The following is a 19917-nucleotide window of genomic DNA, read 5'->3' on the forward strand; positions in this document are numbered from 1 at the left end:
GAAGCTGTTTTTTGCCAAATGACCAGCCTGTAATTGCCTAGTGATTCAGAAAATTGCTCACATGATCCGGTCATTTTCTTTTAATCCCTAGCTTGTGGCCAGAGATCACTAAACATGACCAAGCCTTGTTTTCTGTCTTGACACTCTGTTTTTATTTTTGGACGTTCCTTCCTTTTTTGACATAGTGGGAAATGAGGTTTTATAGAAAATGAAAATGGCACAATAATCTAGAATCATAAGCCGGGTGAGTAGTCAGTTTTGTTTTGCAAATGTCTAAGCATCTGAACAACCACCAATTGTAGTTGTTTGCCTCCAGTTTAAAAAATGTATTTATATTTTCACTACTTGAGAAAAGGCAAGAGCCACTCTCACAGTGTCTTCAGGGACTTGGGTCTGTGGTAGAGAAAGGTCTACCTTAGCAACAGATGAAAATAGCTTTCCATCCCACTGCCACTGCCCTGCAAACTGACTTATCTCATGAGAAGTAGCCTTTGGCCTTTGCTTTCTTTGTCACCTGTGGTTGTGTCTCTGTACAAAATGTAGTTTTGCTGCATTGTTTTGTTTCATATGATAATGTTTTGTCAGTTTCAGGCAGAATGGGTGAGGTAGAAAGTCACAGTTGGTCATCCAGACATCAAATTAAAAGGTTTGCTTTGCAGCACTGATTACAGAATGATTATTGAATGGTCTGTGGAGAGACAGAAACTGTATTTGCATGTGTAATTCAAATCAGTTACTATAGTCACCAGTCTGTTATATTTACTTTGGATTGAAGGGTTGAATTAAGTCTTGTCCCTTCTGACTGCCACCGTAAGATGGAAGACCATGCTTAAAGAAGGAACACAGAGCTAATATTTAACTTTATTTGGAATCATTATTTGGTCAAATTAATATTATTGGTGTAATTCTAGATTTAATCATCATTTTCTTCCTCTTCTGCGGAACATGGAAATTGACAGAAAAAGTCTTAAATTTACAAATGTACTAATGACAGCCTTTTGAGAAAATGTTCAATTAAGCTGAGGATTTATCAGCCGGAGATCTGTGTGGATTCAAACTGTGTTATGACATCGATGTAGTTTGCAGAATATCAGCTGCTTCTCAGAACATCAAAGTCGAGGCTGACGGGTCTAATTTAAAATTCAATCCATCAGCCTTTTCTAGGCGCATACGGGGTCTTCACCAGTGTCACTTACAATTTTTTGGGGCTAAGAAAAAAACTACTTTCTTGAAATCATTGGTTTCCCACTGACTTTGTGGAACTTCTGATTCTATCTGTAAACCAACCCCGTAGGGTGACCAGCCCAGTGGTTATCTTCACAGACTTGCACCACTTTCCTGTGGCCACCTCATGGACTAGAGTATATCTGTGGATTTTACCTTCGCTCCCTTGACTACCGTAGCTGAAATTACTCCTTTCTTGGTAAAAGAACCTCTCTAGGAAGTCTTATGTGTCCGTGACATCTTTTCTAATTGTAGATTCCTCCAGTGCATGGTTGACGTCATCGTAATTATGAGGGGTATGGGATGAGCCAGCTATACCTCTTTGTTGTGCTAATTTTCTGATTCACTTCAGTTTGACTTATTCCATTAACATAAGCATTTGCAACGGCCATGGGCGTAGATTTGCGTGGGGACCGAAGGACGTGTCCACACCAATGTGAAATTACGACTGAAATGTCCCCACCAATATTCAGGTTGAAATGGGGGGAAAAGCGCTCACATGCGCTACACAAAGAGTTAAATCATTTCTCACTTCAGTGCTGCGGATCATCTCGTACAGATCTTGTAATGTGCAGTAGCCTATAAGGGTAAATCGCGCTGATCTGAAGTTACCTATAATAACTACCAGTGAGCCGCAGTCTCCTGTGCAGCATTGCGCAGCGCTTCAGCTTCACTTCGGCTGAAGTGCGTCCAAATTCACCCATTCTTCTCTGTTGAAGTCCTCGAGAAGTAGGCTACTCATCACACATGTCACATGAAAGAGCCTTTTCTCAGCTTTTAAACGGTGCTAGCTAGCCACTATTTGCTGTGATAAACAGAGCCGGACAGTAACGGAGTACATGTACTTGAGTACAATTTTGAGGGATCTGTACTTTACTTGAGTATCATTTTTGGGAAGTACTCATGACTTTACTCAAGTACATTTGAGAGGCAAATATTGTACTCTTTACTCCACTACATTTCTATCCACAACTGTGAGTACCCGATACTTCTTCTACAAAAAAAGGAAAAAATAAAAATCTCGGAAACCCTCAATTTGTTGTTTCCCTCTCCAACGTGATTGGATTGTGCAGGCGCCACTGATTGGGACAGCCTATCAGCAATCACCTTCAGCTGTCCGCCAAAGTCAACTCCATGGTCAGATTTAGATAAGAGACGAAACCATGGACGAAACAATGGATGTAGACGCAGCAGGTCCATCCCGGGAATGTGCCAACCTGTGGCCCCACCTCGCCAGACTATTTCAATTTTCTGAACAAGTTAATGATAGTTTTCGCTTCAAGTGTTTCAATTACAAAATAGTATTTTGTATTTGAAATACGTTTTTTAAACACATGTATTAGAAGTACTGCACATCCCTGGCAACATGGTAAAAAGATGAAAATTACTTGATTTTACTTTCAATTCCTTTTACATTCTCCAAGGTATTAACATTAACATTTTTCATAACTTCATGTAGGACGTTTCTGTACATAAATGTAAGCACTGTGGCAGTGGTAATGCAATATTTAGAAAATGTAGGCTACTCTTGTACTCTTGATACTCAAGTACTTTTAAAAACAAGTACTTCAGTACTTTTACTTAAGTAGACATCTGACTGTTGTACTTTTACTTGTACTTTATTATTAAGCCTTAATTATTTCTTTTCACAAAATGCTAAGCATGCATGTATTAAAGTTTCTTAAAACTGAGCTGCTTAAATGGGTCAATGCATGATTTCATAACAGACCAAATAGAAAATAAATGTTAAATGTTAAATATAGCCTACATATCTGTACATATTAAAATCAGAGTATGTAGGCTACACAGTATAGTTTAGATCAAGTTGGACAGTAGCACATTTTAATCATTTTATATATCTATAGTGGCTGGTGAAAGAGTTGAGTGGCTTTTTTTTTGGGGGGGGGGGGGGGGGGGTCAGTGGGTAGTGTCCCCACGAAAGCTCAGACCAAACCTACGCCCTTGCCAACGGCACTGAACAATGCCCTCAACAATGTAATCTTAAAGGTCACTAAATGGATCAATAGACAATTTGCTCCGCTGATCAATAGACTAAGTGTCCTCTATAACTGAAAATATTACCTCATCATGTTGTTGTTGTTGTTGTTATTGTTGTTACAGTTGTTGTTTACATTATAGCCACTTATTTCATCTTTCGTTTGAGTGCTTGATTGCAAATGTGTGTGCTTGATTGCGTGTGTGTGTCCGCACAGTGTCAGCAGTTAAGGGACAGCACATCTGAACAAAACAACCCAGACACACAACAGCAGCTGCCTTACAGACTTCTGCTTGTAAACATGCTGGATTAGTTGGATGCTTGTAAATATGCTTTGCTGCTCAGAACTCACTTTCATCTCACCGTGTTGTAATTTGTTTTCTTATCACAGTAGACGTGGGTGCACTAAATTGAAACTCCAGTGGAAAGGGTCGAGAGTTCAGCTCTCCCTCTAGTTTTAGATCAATTGGCTTCGTCTACAGGCTACTTTACACAGGTTTGCCTCAGCAGTCATTCAGTATGTTGGCAAGATTGCCATGTAGCCTAATGTAGAAGGTTTTGGTTTGACTAGCTTCATAGCATCCACTATTTTACGCTCGGCCCTACTAAGACTTCTAACAAAAAAAGGTCTACTTCACTTAGTTTGTTATTTTATAATTTTCACAACAAAACAGCTTTGGGTTACAAGAGTTATGACTGATACATTCCTTGCTTGAGAACATACATGCCAATTCTCCATCTGAGTCAGACGCTAAATGTGAACAAGCCACATTAGCATTTACCTTTTTTCCCCTCGCACCCTAGGGTCTATTTACGGTAGTTAACAAATTAAAACTTCTGATTGAGAGCATAATTATGTTAATTGGTGGCATTTTGAGCAAGACCATTTATTTGCATTGTCACTGAATGGGCTTACAGTGATGCTAACAGGGCAAGGTGCCAAGTCGCTATTTTATACCTCTAACAATGCTCCAATATAATTACACTTCTGTGGTAGTGTGGTGAGGGTTTCTACAGACAGACCGAAATATTATAAACTTTGAAAGTGTACAGAGAGGTTATAACAAGACCTGTATCTGTAGGGAGGAAATTCCATGGCTTCCTGGTCTGGTATCAACGGGCGTGTTCAATCGAATCAGTGCTGCGCAGATCTGGTTAAATGTAAGGCATGTTTGTATTGAAAGAGGACATTTCAATACAAAGTTTCCAAACTTATGACATTTGGCAAAGAAGTACCTGTGTGTGCCAGGCAGCCACCAGTTCCTTGTCTGAAAGAATATGTAGTGGGAGTGGGAATATGATTACTTGCCACAGAGCACCACATCTCTCCAGAAGGCTTGTGTTCAAACTATTGTTAAACACCTGTTCACACCACACAAATGTGCACATAATTACCCTCTCACACCATATTTCTTCATCAATGTGCAGATATCTCAGTCTAGTCAAATTGATAATCTTATTATATTGATTATTTATTTTTAAATAAGTCTTGTCATGCAAATAAAAGCTAGTGTATGCCTTGATTGGATAGATTAAGTTTACTAGATACTGTATTGTCAGATGTGGATATACTGAGATACTGAGATGGAGTTTACATAAAAATAAATCATATTACTGAGGTAGTGGAACATTATATACAGAGTCTTATATCTTGGTGTTTCATAATGGATTTGGTAAAGAAATCTGCAGTTTGGAAGTAAGCAAATTACAAATGCCATGACATGCAGGGAGTCATAGATACAAGCAGAGAGAAATAGAGGGAGGCGCACATTCACACATTCCCTCTGAATACAGATGATGCACCTCTAACCTCTGGTTTATCCTTCCTAAGCCAATGATACAAGTCCTCTGCTTCACGTAGGAGACCTTTGGCAGTGGTGTTAGAAACGGTGGATGATATGTGGGCCTGCTTGAGTGCCCTTGAGCTGAAAGTCGTGTTGATGTTTTGATTCACTGTGGTTAACACTGCAGGAGGATACTGGAGTACATTAATATAGCACGGCTTTCATGGAGCCGCAATGTCATCACTTGACCTGGCCACTGACCTTCTCACGGTCCCAGAGACATGCCTCGGCATTTATAATGGAGTTGTCTTTACTGAATGACCACTGTCTCATTCATGTGGTCACACAATACACACACACAAACTCACATTCATTATATATCACATGCACACACACACACACACACCTTGATGGAGAGTGACTCACACCCTCACTAGTTTGACAAGATGTACTCATACATCATAGAAACATTCAAGCAGAACCCTCCCAACAACATATACTGTGTAAAGTATTTAAATAAAGTCAACTAAAGCTAAATAAAGTGAATGAGTGTAAATTATGATAATGAAAACAGGTCTGTAGAGTATTGGTGAGGGATACGTGGGATGCTTAAAGTGACAGAGTGTGGCACAAAACTCATGTATTCTCAATTAAATGAACAATTCATGTTTCTGTGAGGACTTGTGCAGGGACAACAGGAAGGTGCAGTGATTAGTGGGTATTCAAGCTGTGCTGCGTTGCTCACGAATAACCCTCCTGAGAACAAACATAGCTGCCCTTTAGGATATCTCATTACATTACATTTGGCTGACGCTTTTTAACCAAAGCGACTAACAACATGTGTATACAAATACATATACATCTCTATATGTATTTGGTATTTAGTATATCTCTTTATCACCCGAAGAGAAGAAATACTCTTTACTGAGTACTCTTTACAGTATTTAGCATTTAGTGTATCTCTATATAGTATTCAGTATTTAGTGTATATCTATATAGGGCAGTTCCAGCGTTATGGATGTGACAATTGGACTCATATTGGTACAAAATGCCTTAGAGTGGGGGCAAAATTAGTATCAGTGAATTAATTTGCATAACTTTTAATGTAACCTCTGTCCTCTGAATACTGAGAAATCCTCAAATTTCATATAATCAATTTCATCCTAAGAATACAAGGCATTTTATCAGCGTTATGGATGTGACATGAAATGGACACACTTTTGTGAGAGATTACAGGTTTTCTACAAACTCTGTGAATTTTGAAGGAAACTGCCGAAACTATGATATATGTAGCATGAAGGAGACTTGAATGAACACAAAAAGTGTGTTTTTGAAACTATGCGTCATTTTCGTAATGCATTATGTAGGAAAAACTGACGTTATGGATGTGACGGTTTCACGTTATGGATGTGACGTGTCTGAACCAGTCCTCGACAAACTACATAAAACACATAATTAAGTAGTGAATTTTGATATGAAACAATTGAAATAGTAATCATGAAAAACTAGCGATGAAATTATTGCTTCCTCAGTGCCCACTAAGAGACACAGGAAGAATCAGGACAACAAGTCATTTAAAATATAAATTTTTTTTTTTTTTTTTTTCTTTTACCGTCATCAATTTTGGTCAGTGATTCCCGGGTTACTGAAACACCAGGGAACATGAAACTTGGTGGCCACTCCCTTAAATAACTAGCCCTACCTGAACTGTTGCACCCAAGATGACAAAATATTTATGGTATGTTAGTCTCAAGAGCCCGCATCAACCTAACCCATACCCACTCATTTGTGATCTGCACACATAAAGTACATGTGCACACACACACATGCACACACACACACACACGCACGCACGCACAGTCGCACACATACAGACAGGCAAGCACACACACACATAAACACATACAGACAGGCAAGCACACACACACACATGAACAAACAAACACCCACATGAATGCAGACACATAAACACAAACACAGACACGCACCCAGTCTTGTAAATTCACATTATGTAACATCCATAACGTCACATCCATAACGCACCATTAAAGGTTTTAAAAGCAAGAAAGTGGCACAATTTGGTCATCACACTTTACATTGATATAAATCAGCTTTGCACAGACACTATGGACATTGTCACATCAACACTGTATGTGTAGCATAAACGTTTCCTATAAAACGTTATGGATGTGACATGGCCATGGAACTTGCTGACTTAAAAAACAAAAGCCTTACAAATGTAAGGAGTTGTGCTCTTAAAGGCAAGTGAATCTTTCCTCGAATAAACATACAGTACCTACATAACCATCTTCTCTGACATCTCCTCTTCTACAGGTGGGGAAAATCCGACGGACTGCCGCCAGAAAGCGGGAGTACCACGTGCTCTTCATGGTGCTCACCTCGGTGGTGTGCTATCTCCTGTGCTGGATGCCTTATGGAGTGGTGGCCATGATGGCCACGTTCGGGCAGCCTGGCCTCATCACACCCGTCGCTAGTGTGGTCCCCTCACTCCTGGCCAAGAGCAGCACCGTCATCAACCCTCTGATCTACATACTCATGAACAAGCAGGTAACAAACATACTGTACTATTATTCTGTAGTACATTCATTTACATGTACTCATTTAGCAGACATTTCTCATCCAAAGTGACTTACATATGTTATATATATTACATGTTATATTATTGTTATTGTAGTAGTAGTCATAATAATCTGGATGCTACTCTATCTTCACTAATCATGAACATAAACCTCTAAAATGCGCCATGTATAATGAAGTGCTAGATGGATGAAACGTTACAGAGGAGACTGAGGTTTGCTCTTTGAGAGTAGATGTGACAGATGTTTTTAAGGGATTACCAACAGTTCACATGATTGAACAGAACTACATGGAGCCAACAACAGCACCATTTTAATCACCTGGATATATTCAAAAACTAGATATACCGCATAGCGGTACAAAATCTGTCCGCCGCTCAGTCCTGTACATCCTCTCCGCGAAAATAAATCACACTTGTCAATTTGTCTCCATCTGCTCTAGAGCCTGGCCGATATGGGATTTTAAAGTCTGATACCGATTTCGATATTTGAGTTTTTCTAAAACCGATTCCGAAAACCAATATATTGGCCAATAGTCATTTTTAACAAACACAATGTAAAAATGTTCTCCCATAACAAGGTTCTCAAGGTGGGGCATTATGTCCTTGAATACGCCTAACTATCTAGTTTCCTAATGAAAGGCTCTATATACAGTAATTTAAAAAAAAGTGTCAGGTCTTTGTTTTATAATAACCACATTGCCACAATCTACATTGTGAGCAGATTACTTAATGACTCTATCCCTTTATGCAAGCAAAACATTTTATAAGTATGATCAGTTGGCCTACTTACTTTACTTTTAACCTTTGTAGCCTAAACCATGCTCTTCTTGACTTGAAACGCCTTTGTTGAAATGCATGAAATTGAAAACCAGGGAGTATACTAGTGGGTGTTTGGGAATGACCGTTAGCTCAGATGCTCACATTTATTTTGTGTAGAGTTTTTGTGGTTTTAATCAGGGCTGTAGTGGAGGCTAAATGCAAGTAAACACAGTTTATCCACCTCTGAAATTTCAGAAATAGAGTTTTTCCACCTCTTATTACAGTTTATCGACCTCTCAAAAGAATTTATTCACCAATTGCAACTTTTAACATTCAAAAATCACACTGTAGGCCTATTATCCACATTCACAATATGTACACTCATCAACACTAGAAAAAAACATTTAATACCACTGGTATTGTTATAAACATTGGACAATAACCTCCATCATCAAACATGCTGAATGCATTTTTAAAAAAACGCATGGCACAGTCAACCTTGATCACAGAATTCATAGTTTACCCACCTCTTGTTTTACCACTACACCCCTGGTCTTAATGCAACATTTTACAAAGCACTGACAGGGCCACCATGGACTGTGAGCGAGTCAACAGCAGAAAAAACCTAATTAGCAAGCAGAAGTGTCCCAGCCCGGTGTTTATCACTACTAATAGCTAAAAATATTTAGTCATTGAATACTTCATAATTGATTAATTTAAATGATTACACTTGTCTTTAATGTCATTACAGTGGTGGTGTGTAGGTCTAATTTAGTGCCAGTGACATTAAGAAGAACATGAAAGTAATTAGCTTCATTCTCACAGTTTTAGGCTAGAGGAAAATAGTAGTGCATAGTCCAAGGATATATGGATGCAATTCATTTTAGATAAAATAAATGTTAAAAAAACTAACAAGTCGAAGAAAATCTTTCTGGGATCATAGAAGAGATAAGTGTCTTGCAATGTTCATTTCTATGATTTTGATGAGCATACACGAATGACAGACATGACACGTGAGCTAACAGGATAGTTACCTAGAAGGAACTCTCTCCAGATGTAAAAGTTTGGCAATAGGTTGCGTAGCTTACTTCGGAAATATCATTAAACCCAACAGTAGGCCTAAATTAACTAAATTCCATAGCCTAAGTGCTGTAGGTTATCAATACAAACTTGAGAGTTGCAAGTTAGCAAATCAACTTAACATTAGCTGCAGGTTAAAAGCTGCGTGTGTGTGTGTGTGTGTGTGTGAGTGGGGAGAAGACACATAGGCTACAGGAAGCACTAGAAGAATGCTTTGAGCACACTGACTTGAAATGCGTATCTTATTGGAAAATGTCATTCTTAAAAGTATTGATACTAATAAAATTAGGTATTGTGACATTTCTAATTTCAGGGTATTGCGATACTTTTTTGATACTACCCTGCAGCGGTAGGTGTGTGTGTGGGGGGTGGGGGGGTAGGGGGCAAATCACAAATGAGTGGTTATGGGCTAGGTTGATGCAGGACCAGGAACCTTGAGACCAACATACCTTAAAAATGTCATCATCCTTGGTGCCACAGTTCAGTTATTTAGGAAAAACTGCATTTTATGAGTTTCGCAGGGGGAGAGTGGCCAAACTAAATGTTTCCATAAAAGTCTAGTGGGGCTACATGCCCACCAAGTTTCATGTGCCCCGGTGTTTTGGTGTCCCGGGAATCGTTGAACAAAAACTCAGAAAGTTGATGACGGGAAAAAAATGACAATCCCTATATGACCGCTACGCTAGCTACACTTCAGAGGTGTACATCCTGTGGATGAAGCAACAGAGAAAACAATTTACTGCGAACGAGGCAAGAGGCTACAGCAAAATCTTGACTCTCACTGGGATATCCCGCTGAGAGTAGAAATGGGTTTTTGGAAATGCCAAGCAGTCTGGAAGTGTCCTTCTCTCAGACCCCAAAGCACTGGTCAGAGTAGCCTCGCAGTACATAGGGGAGGGGAAGGTTATGGCCGAGCTGTGTCCAGTCAGGCCCAGCGGTGGCTCCATCTGCTCTCCCTGTGACCTGCCCTTATTATTTATCTGGCCAGTACACCAGCAACACTTTCTACTTAAATAACAGTCTACGTGGAATATGAATGATGCCAAAAATAATTTGCTGTTTTATTTTGCACAGCACTGTGGATGATTAGGAATATGGGATTTTGTTATATCTAACACCCTGCTTGAGTGTAGATATAAGGAAGGTGCCATCTGGTCTAATATCTGAATAAATATTGAGAAAATCAGAGAGGCAGTCATTTTGATAACTGTGTGTAATCATGCATTGTAATACCAGACACTGGCATCATGATTATTGTCAGCGTGCTGGCACAAATTGAACATGACTGAGAAAACGCTTAATGCCAAGATTACAGATGATTTTCAGCGGCCTCAAGCGTGATGTTAGCCTGGATAACATCAGACCGCCTCTCAAATCTCAACTGAGAATTGTGTATGAGTTTGGGGACCCTTCATTTACTTCCGATGTCCAAGGGGTGTAATCAGCAGTGAAATTAAACTTAAATTGTACATTAAAGTCTTACCAAATCTTTTTTTAGAATGTTTTAAATGCAGTTTCCAAAGAAAATAAACATCCATATTGTGCACTTATCATGCACTTCCATTTTCCCCACCTCTACCTCCTTCTTCTACCACATTCTGCTTCAACTAGTACTCAAAACTTCTGCACTCCTCTGGTAGTAGATTCTATTGATGTAGTATTAATTGTTACCTAAGATCTCCTCTGCATTGTAGCTTGAATGTTATTCTTTATTTTGTATGTTGCTTTGGGTAAAAGAGCCTAAATGAGCAGTGCGGCTAACTGTACTTTTCTTTTTTTTTTTTTTAAAGTATATTTTTTTGGCCTTTTTATGCCTTTAATGACAGGACAGTGAAGAATGACAGGAAGCGAGTGGGAGAGAGAGTCGGGGTGGGATCCGGAAAGGACCACGGGGCGGGAATCGAACCCGGGTCGCCGGCGTACGGTGCAGGTGCCCCAGCCAGTCGCACCATGGCCGGGGCCTAACTGTACTTTTCTGTCAGTCATCATATAAAGCCCGCCCCATGCTGGATAAGTGGTTGTGATTGGTTCCTAGACTTATTTTAAATTCAGAAATCAGCTTCAATGGGAGGGTCTCCGGACGGACCTGCTGAGCAAATTGAATGTTGCTCACAGTTGCTCACAGCTGTCTGGGTTCACCAAAGCTAGGGCAATAGTGTCAAGAACAAAAATCAGCTTTTAGTCATTAACATTATGTTTATATCTTTGCATAGAAACACATATTCATCGCCCAAGATCTCCCACCATAGTTTCCAGTACTTTATATATGTTTTATAAAGTTGGCCTCACCTTGCAACGAAAGCACTGGTCCTTGAGACGTAACAGTTTTTGTACTAACAAAAAAATAAACATGGTCCTGGTGAGTGTACAGTACATAAGGACTTCAGCTTTTCAATGTGCAATCCCTTTATTTACATAATATAAAACAACAAACATACTGAAAATTATTAATTACAAACTGACTGAAGTCTAACAAAAGAGAACTTCATAAATCAAACGAGACAACATCAACAGAAGATGCCATGGCTTTACAGCGTGAACGGACTTGTTTTTGTTTCATCTAAAGTATTTGAAACGTTTCACATGTAAGCTCAGGAAAACAATGTTTAAGGAAGTTTAAAGAAAGTTTAAGGAAAAACAATTTGTCAAGGCTAAGTGGTACATACAGAAAGTAAGAGAGAGAGAGACAGAGAGAGACTGAGCTTGTACATTAGATGTAGATTAAATGGCCAACATGGACAGTGACCCTTCATGTGTCACCTCTTCATGAGCTCACGAGTGTTCCACAGATGGCAGTTGGCCCAAGTCACTACAGTATCACAGCACCGTATTCACCGCAAACAAAACAGCAAAACAACAGCAGTAAACAAAAACAATCGATTTGGCACAGTATCAGGATTTCATCGCCTTTGCTCTGCCTATAGCGGCATTGGGTTTGATCAAGTGTGTTTCTGGCTGTATGTCTGGAGCTACATCCCTTGTTCTGTCGGTAAAGGGAACTCTCCAAAGAGACTCGGACGATCAATTGTAATCTTCCAGTGCAATGGATCTAACAGAGTCGTTTAGGTGTCCTGCGCTACAGTCGCTTTTTTGAAATTCGGCAAATCCTACAGCAGTGGACCTGGTGTCATTTCAGTCCAAATGAGGCAAACACAGATGGCGTGCAAGAGGAGATTAAATCCAGGACACACTGTGGTTAACACAGCTGATGATAAAAATTGATCAGGCACTGCAAGGCACAGTGCTACCCTTGTTGGGTAATGGTTCGGTGGAAGCAGTGGTGTGGTTTGTATGCCTTGTCTAGCCACTTCAGGTTTGCCATGTGAAAGTACTTCTATGCTAAGATTATTATGTTTCCATATAGCAAGAACACTGATCAAGAAGTAACATTTACAGCCCTCCTAACAAGTGCATGCTCTCCACATTTTACTATGATTATGAATTCAATGAACTATTTTTTGTCTTTTGTTTTACAAAATGAACTTTATCCATCACAACAATGCTAGTAACATATGAAAACAGCAATTCTAATCTTCACGAGTCTTAAAAGACACGTTTTTTATGACATATAAAATTGTTTGGAGTACATCTTAAGTGATCGCTTAATGAAAATGTGTAATTCTTAGTCAATGACCAGGGTTTGTAAGTTGGTCGTTTTGTTGTATCATCAACCTAAAAAAGTTTATGCATGTGGATTACAGGAATTTGCTACCATGTTATATTTAGTAGTCTAAAAATGTCACTAAGTGACATACATTACTTTTAATGAATTTGCATTGTTGTCATGGGAAACCACATTCCTAGCTGTGTCCTCTTTAAACAGTTTAGGTATCATGCAGCAACACCAAAAGAAAGATTTCAAGGAAATGTGCATTAATATTGTATTGTTGTGTGAGAATTGTCTCCTTTAAATAATAATAATAATAATAATAATAATAATAATAATAATAAAAAAATTATTTCTGACATTTACTGAGAGAAGGCAATCTGTTGGCATTCCATTGGGGAAAAGCGTGGGGTGTTGAGGGATGTTCCGCGGAGGAAGACGGATGTTGGAGCTATGCTGGCTAAAGCCTATAAACCACTGCATCTCCACATACCCCTAATTCCCCTTTATTACATCAACAAGCTTCTGGCCATCACAGTCATGCAGAAAAAGGAATAGAAATGGAAGAAAACAAAATGGAAGTAAAGGTGAATGCAGTAGGGTTCAGGATTAGTCTGGAGCGTTGGTGCTCAGAGGTGGCTTGAGAAAACTACATTTAGTAGAGCTGGTGTAAGTGCCTCCTCTCTGAATACACCTGATCCGATCTCAGGTGAACAACGCCCACCTGGCCTAAATACACCTGATCCAACCTCAGATGAACAATGCCCACCTGGTGCAGGCACTGGTTTGGCCCGGAAGGCTGAAGATTTCTCTTTTTTACTGTCAGTGTCTTTTTTTTTAAGAAAGAGTGATTATGAGAAAAAGGAGAAAGAAAAACATCTGGCACGACATGATCAAAGTTGAGCTGTGCAGTGATTTGTACACCTGAGTGAATGCTTACAAGAACTGCTATATACATCTGCAATACAAAAAAAAAAAACTCCAGTTGATTCCCTTCCTACCCCCAAACACCTAGAACAAACCTCTTTCCTCACACGAGTACACTTCATATCATAACACACTAAAACAGCAGGTGAGAGAGAGTTAGCTTTACACTCTTAAAGAAAAAAAAATATTTACATCACTCATGGACGACATTCAGTTAAAAGAGAATTTTCCCATAATTCCATCGCAATTTTCAACATATCAAGACACATGAAATGGCTTGTGAGCCTCCATAACAACATATCAGCAAAGTCCACAAAATGTCCTAAAACAACATAGGGACTTGACATGTCTGGACACTTTTGTGACCACAATCCTGTCCTTAAATCAGACACAGGTCTAGGTCTTCCTCCCTGCTTTCACACAAAGTGCCAGCTGAACAAGTTGGAGTATGGCCTGCTGCACTTTTCAAGCCAAAGGGGCTTCAGTCCCGCAGGCAATATTGCACTTCTGCTCACTAGGGGCTTATCAGATAGGGAGAGTGCACAAAGTCTTGTAAAGGACACTCGGCCATTGGAGCAAGAAAACAAAAGGTGAAATGTTGGCTGCAGTCTAATGTTAGACTTTGTTATGAGGCCTCTGGCAGTTGTTTTTTCTTTTTTGCTCATTGTGTTATGTTGTGTTGTGTTGTAGTGTGGTGTGTGTGTTTGTGTGTGTGTTTGAAATGGTATGACTGAGAGACATTCAGTTTAAAATACCACAAAAACCCATCCCCTACAGACCATGGTAACCAAGTTCTGTTTAAGGTCAGGCCTGAGCTACACGGTCAGACCCATCAGCTGCAGACATCTTCTTTCTTGGTTCGCTGCCTTCGGTCATCACATACTCTTAATCCTTTCAACCTCACGGGACACAGACACGACAGCAAAACACCAAAGTCAGGAGTAGAACACTTTCTTAAAGACAACTCTATTGCTAACCTAAAAGAAACCCTATACCTCCCCCTCCCCAATCAGTTCAGTAGATGCAACCAGTTCCTATGGAAGCAGACCATTTAGTTTTATCTCTGCCGTTCAAGTCTGTGAATGAAGTCACCGTCTAGAGGAGTCCCTCCACCTCTCATGTGGTTGGGTATTGCGCCTTCAATCACTTTTTAAAATATTCTTTTTGTCTGGCAGAGAGGGATGTTTTTGTTGTTCTTTTTTATTTATCAAAGAAATCGCAAAGATCTGACCAGGAAGCATTCAAAGCCAAAGAGTTCAGGGGTCACACTGGACAGTGCTGAATCCAGGAAGCGTGACCTTGCCCTTGGTCCTGAGGTCGCGTGCGGGGCCCGTGTTGATGCGTTGCACCAGCATCTTCTCGTAGAGCAGCGGGTGGTAGGCACCGAGCGTGCAGGCCGCGTCGAAGTAGCGCTCGTGGTAGTGGCACAGGTCCGTCTGGCGCACCGACGGGATGTACTCGTACACGTGGACCTCCTCACACAGCGCCATCATCAGGAGGATGCCTGCAGTACAGGACACACACACAGTTACTACCAATCAGATATCCACTTTGATACACTGACATTTACGTGCACTCATACGAACACAAGGTTACTATGGTTGGCATTCACAGTTACATGATATACAATTCCACAAAGCCACTTTCCCAAAACCATGCACAGACGGTTATAGACACTTTAAACTGCAGAATCAAACGTACATTCCTAAGGCATTTCCGGTGGCAGAGAAAACAACACTGAGCTAATGGTAACTTGGGGACAAATAAAAATGAAACGTTTTAAAGATGACATTTTGCAGAGCATTACGCTGAGTCCGAGTCATTTTCATTTAAATGTATCTGCGTTGATTTTGAACATTTAATCCTTTAGAAACAGACTGAAAGAGTCTATACAACTATTGTAGAATTGTAACTATAATGTAAAGGCTGACAGCACTTTCTCAAATGTCGTCCTTTTGATGCAAACTTGAGTCGTCTGGAGCTCATTTTAAAATTAAAATCACCAACAATGTATCTGACAAGACAGCACTGGGATGAATAAATTGTGAGCCTTGACTTGACTCATTAAGTAGGCTACACCGTGTTCTTCCGGAGGAGAAAGGAGCTGGACATATTCACCAATCACCCACACTGGAGTACGAGCCCTTGAGAAAAAGTTTTTTTGATGGAGGCTGGCAAGACAATAAAAGGAAGTGGCCGAGAACGAAAACCGCTCTGAGCGCAGATGAGATTTTGGAGGAAAATCGCACCCAGATTAGGTTTGAGCCTGAGCACACAGAAACAGATGGGCCAGCGATGAAACGGGATCCAGGCAACCCTTATTCTCATGCCTGCTCTGGTCCCCAGTGACACAAGTCTGACCGATCAAGTTCTGGCTGCCTACAGTCCACATGTTTGTTAGGGCGGTCTTTAAACAGCCCCCCGCATCTTTACCAAGCTTTATTACACAGCTCTTCATAATGCTGTAGAATGCTCAACTTGAATGGGCCTTCCCAACGTTCAGAGGTCTGATAATTTTGTATAACGGACCGTTGCTATGTATAGCAGACTGCTGTCAAGGAAAATGGGTTTTGTGTTTCTTATTCGAGTCTTTCTTATCACTCTACAAGTAGTCCAGTTACTTCTTGCAATGGAAGTGTGTGTTGCGAATTATTTGTTTCTCAGCAAAAAACACGACGAAACGGTAACCAATAAATGTAAAGAGACATCATGTGGAGTTTATTTTTTGTTTTGGCAAGTAGCTGTGTACTAAGCAGGATAATCCGCTGGCGCGTCAGGGTCCGGTTTGCCCTGTCGGGACTTATTTTTCCGATAATGACCGGTGTGCTATACATTATCCCTTACATAATCAGTGGACAACAGATTTGTCATTTTAGGGATTAGTATTCCAAGTTCTACATTCTAAATTATCTGATTTTGCTGGAGAACAAAATAAACAACTCTACTGATTGTCCCCCATACAGACCAAACAATCCCTTACAGTATGTGTTGTGTGAACCAATGACTATTTCTTGTTGATTCTCTTAATCTCTCCCCTTTCTTCTCCCTCCATCTTCATCATGTCCCCATTCTTTCAACTTGACTCGTGCTTTCTCTCTATCTGTTCTCTGTTGATTCTGCACCTTGCCTTCTTCCCCCTCAATTTTCTCCTCTCTCTCTTTCTCTCTCTCACTCTCTCTCTCTCTGTGTTCCACCACCCTCCCTCATCTCACATCCTCCAATCTTCCACTTCCACACCATCACTTTGTTTTCTTCATTCTCTCTCCTCTCCAGTTCAAAAGGTGTTTCCTGATCCTGATTGGCTGCCAGCGGAGACAGGCGGAGAATGGTCAGTCGTCCATGCCCTCCAAGACCACGGTCATCCACCTCAACCGCCGCATCTACAGCAAGACGGTGCCCCAAATCTCGGTCCACGGGCCGTCCACCAGCCTGCCCAATCACTGCAGCAGCACGCCGGCGACAGAGAGGAGTCACTCACACATCGACATTTCCTGAACACTTCCATAGCACCATGTCAAGGGGTTTTTACTGTTGTTTGACATGACTGGAAACTATACAAAAAGGCTTATGAACTCCCCATCTCCTTTCGTGGATGGAGAGTGAACACTGGTTCATGAAGACCAAACAGACATTTACCGTCACTCGCTCCCCACTGAACCAAGCTTTTGCTGAAGAAACGGAAAATCCCGCTTCTCACAGAATCAGAACTCATGCAGCATTCCATGACAGCTCTCTTAAATAAGAGGGCTCATTTTTGTCATCTCAGAACCGAACTGGGAAGACTGAGTGGTAGTGATGTGGTTGTGGTTGGCTGCAGGCGTTCAACTAGAATAACACTATGGGGGGGGGGGTCCCACCCCATCTCTTTCTCCCGCTCACTTCCTGTGTCAGTCTCTCACCATCCTATCAAAATAAAAGCAAAAAACAAAAACAAAATACACTTACACTAATAAGAATAATACTCTATACGCTGCTGCTGGAGCTATGAGCACCCATCACCCTGCTACATCACTGGCATGATGTCATAATGAAGATAATCCTTTGACTGAGAGTAAAGAGGAGCGTCCATCTTTTTGTGGATGTGAGATGACAACTAAAAGACATGTCTTTCTTGTGTGCATTTGCAGTGTGTGTGCGTGTTTACACAGTGTTGTTTTTGTTTGCGGCTCTGGCAATGCAAGGCATGCATATGCGTGTCATTTTGTGCCTGTGTGCCTGTGTGTGTGGGAAAGAGAGAGAGAGAGAGAGAGAGAGAGAGAGAGAGAGAGAGAGAGAGAGAGAGGGAATGTGTATGTGTGCGAGTGTTCTGTTTTTTTGGACGTGATTTAGTGATGAAGCACTAAATCACGTGTCTTTTTCCAATGTGTATTAATGCGTGGAGACTAGTATGTTCACTCCAAGTGTTCACACCAGCCGACTCTCTCGTAGCTCTTTCTCTATCTTTCTCTTTATCAGGCATACGGCCTCTTGTATTCATTGTGTTAATATGTCAATTTGTCCACGCTTGATTTTTCTCTCTGTTCTGCTTGCTTGCACTGTCGAGTAATTTGTTGTATCAAATTCTCTGTGTTGTTCTTTACTGTGAAGACGAGATTGTGCAATACGTGAATGGATGTTTAGTTTTTAGAGATTGGGAATGTTTGGGTTAAAAAAAGAAAAATTAAGAGGAAAAATACATTTTCTAAATGTGATTTTCAAAACCGCACTCTGAGACCCATATGACTGAGATATGATTGTGTGTGATTTAATGGGATTGTAATTTGAATTCCAACAAATGTCCTGAGTGCTTGCTCCTTGTCCTATTACAAAACCTGTATAAACCGTGCCAAACAGGAGAAAGTTGTTTGTGTTGCTCAGTCAATTTGGTCATTTTTCTTTTTCTTTCACACACACACACACACACACACACACACACACACACACACACACACACACACACACACACAGAGAATATCAGCACTAAATAACCACAAAGTGCAGATCATTGTTTGATAACAGAGCTTTTGACTTCACACTGGCAGCATATCAACAGTGATCAGAACTGGCACAGGAAAGACCTGACTTGACCTGCTTTGGTGATATGAGGATATGGAAATAGATAGATAGATAGACAGATACTGTAGATAGATAGATAGATAGATAGATAGATAGATAGATAGATACTTTGTTGATCCCCAGGGGAAATTCAAGAAATATGAATGTGCCGATAAATGTGCAAAAATACACACAGAAATGCATGCTGCAGAACCCTTGCACTACATAATAAAGAGAGTGCTATTTGTTTGCCAGTGTGTGTCAATCCTTTTGAATTTCCCCTTGGGGATCAATAAAGTATGTATGTATCTATCTATCTATCCAATATGTTCTGCCTGTAGCTACCCACAGTTATGTTGCACAGGCAATCCATCCAGTACACCGCTCACAAGCATCTAGTTCTCAACAAGGGGTCTGTGTGGCTCAGTTGCCTCTGGGGTTATATCGTCTTTTCTTTTTAAGTTCAAAATATTTCTTGGAAAATGGGCTGCCTGTCACATGAAGCAAATGACACGTTTGAGTGAAATGAATTAGTGATACGTTTTATCCAGATTATTTGATTATTTAACTCCCGTTCTCCTCAAAAAGGGTTAGATAAACAGAAGAATAATATTTGTGCACCAAGTGCGGTGGTGGGACTCTACTCAGCTGCTTGTAGGGCGCAATATTGTTTTACTGGCCCGGCCAAATAAAGAATGTTCACGTTAAAAACATATTTCGTATAAGAGAAACAGTCATTTCAGCTGGCAGCAGTCATTGTGATTATTTGACAGCTGTGTGTGGCAGCACAATAATTGAGGGAAAATTCAAGCACACCTAGTTAATATCAGGCTATTCTAAATGTCAAACGGCTGCATGCGAAAGATAAAGCATGAGTGTGTATATGTGTGTTTGTGTGTGTGTGTAT

At 40.4% G+C, this 19917-nt stretch overlaps 2 protein-coding genes across 4 annotated transcripts in view; one reads left to right on the top strand and one right to left on the bottom strand.

The window, feature by feature from the left end:
- tmtops2b (teleost multiple tissue opsin 2b) overlaps window positions 1-17796 on the top strand; it is a 34086-nt gene extending 16290 nt beyond the window's left edge. The window contains exons 3-5 of the mRNA XM_042076259.1: window positions 7339-7572; window positions 17250-17492; window positions 17558-17796. Coding sequence (XP_041932193.1) covers window positions 7339-7572; window positions 17250-17471 — 456 coding nt within the window. The 3' untranslated portion in view covers window positions 17472-17492; window positions 17558-17796. The remainder of the gene's footprint in view (window positions 1-7338; window positions 7573-17249; window positions 17493-17557) is intronic.
- The window catches only part of st6gal2a (ST6 beta-galactosamide alpha-2,6-sialyltranferase 2a), a 61433-nt gene continuing 53346 nt past the window's right edge, over window positions 11831-19917 (bottom strand). For all 3 annotated transcript variants that reach the window (XM_042075880.1, XM_042075891.1, XM_042075899.1), the window contains exon 7: window positions 11831-15480. In XM_042075880.1, coding sequence (XP_041931814.1) covers window positions 15233-15480 — 248 coding nt within the window. In that variant the 3' untranslated portion in view covers window positions 11831-15232. The remainder of the gene's footprint in view (window positions 15481-19917) is intronic.

The sequence above is a fragment of the Alosa sapidissima genome, chromosome 2, assembly GCF_018492685.1.
Source record: "Alosa sapidissima isolate fAloSap1 chromosome 2, fAloSap1.pri, whole genome shotgun sequence".
NCBI lineage: Eukaryota > Metazoa > Chordata > Actinopteri > Clupeiformes > Clupeidae > Alosa > Alosa sapidissima.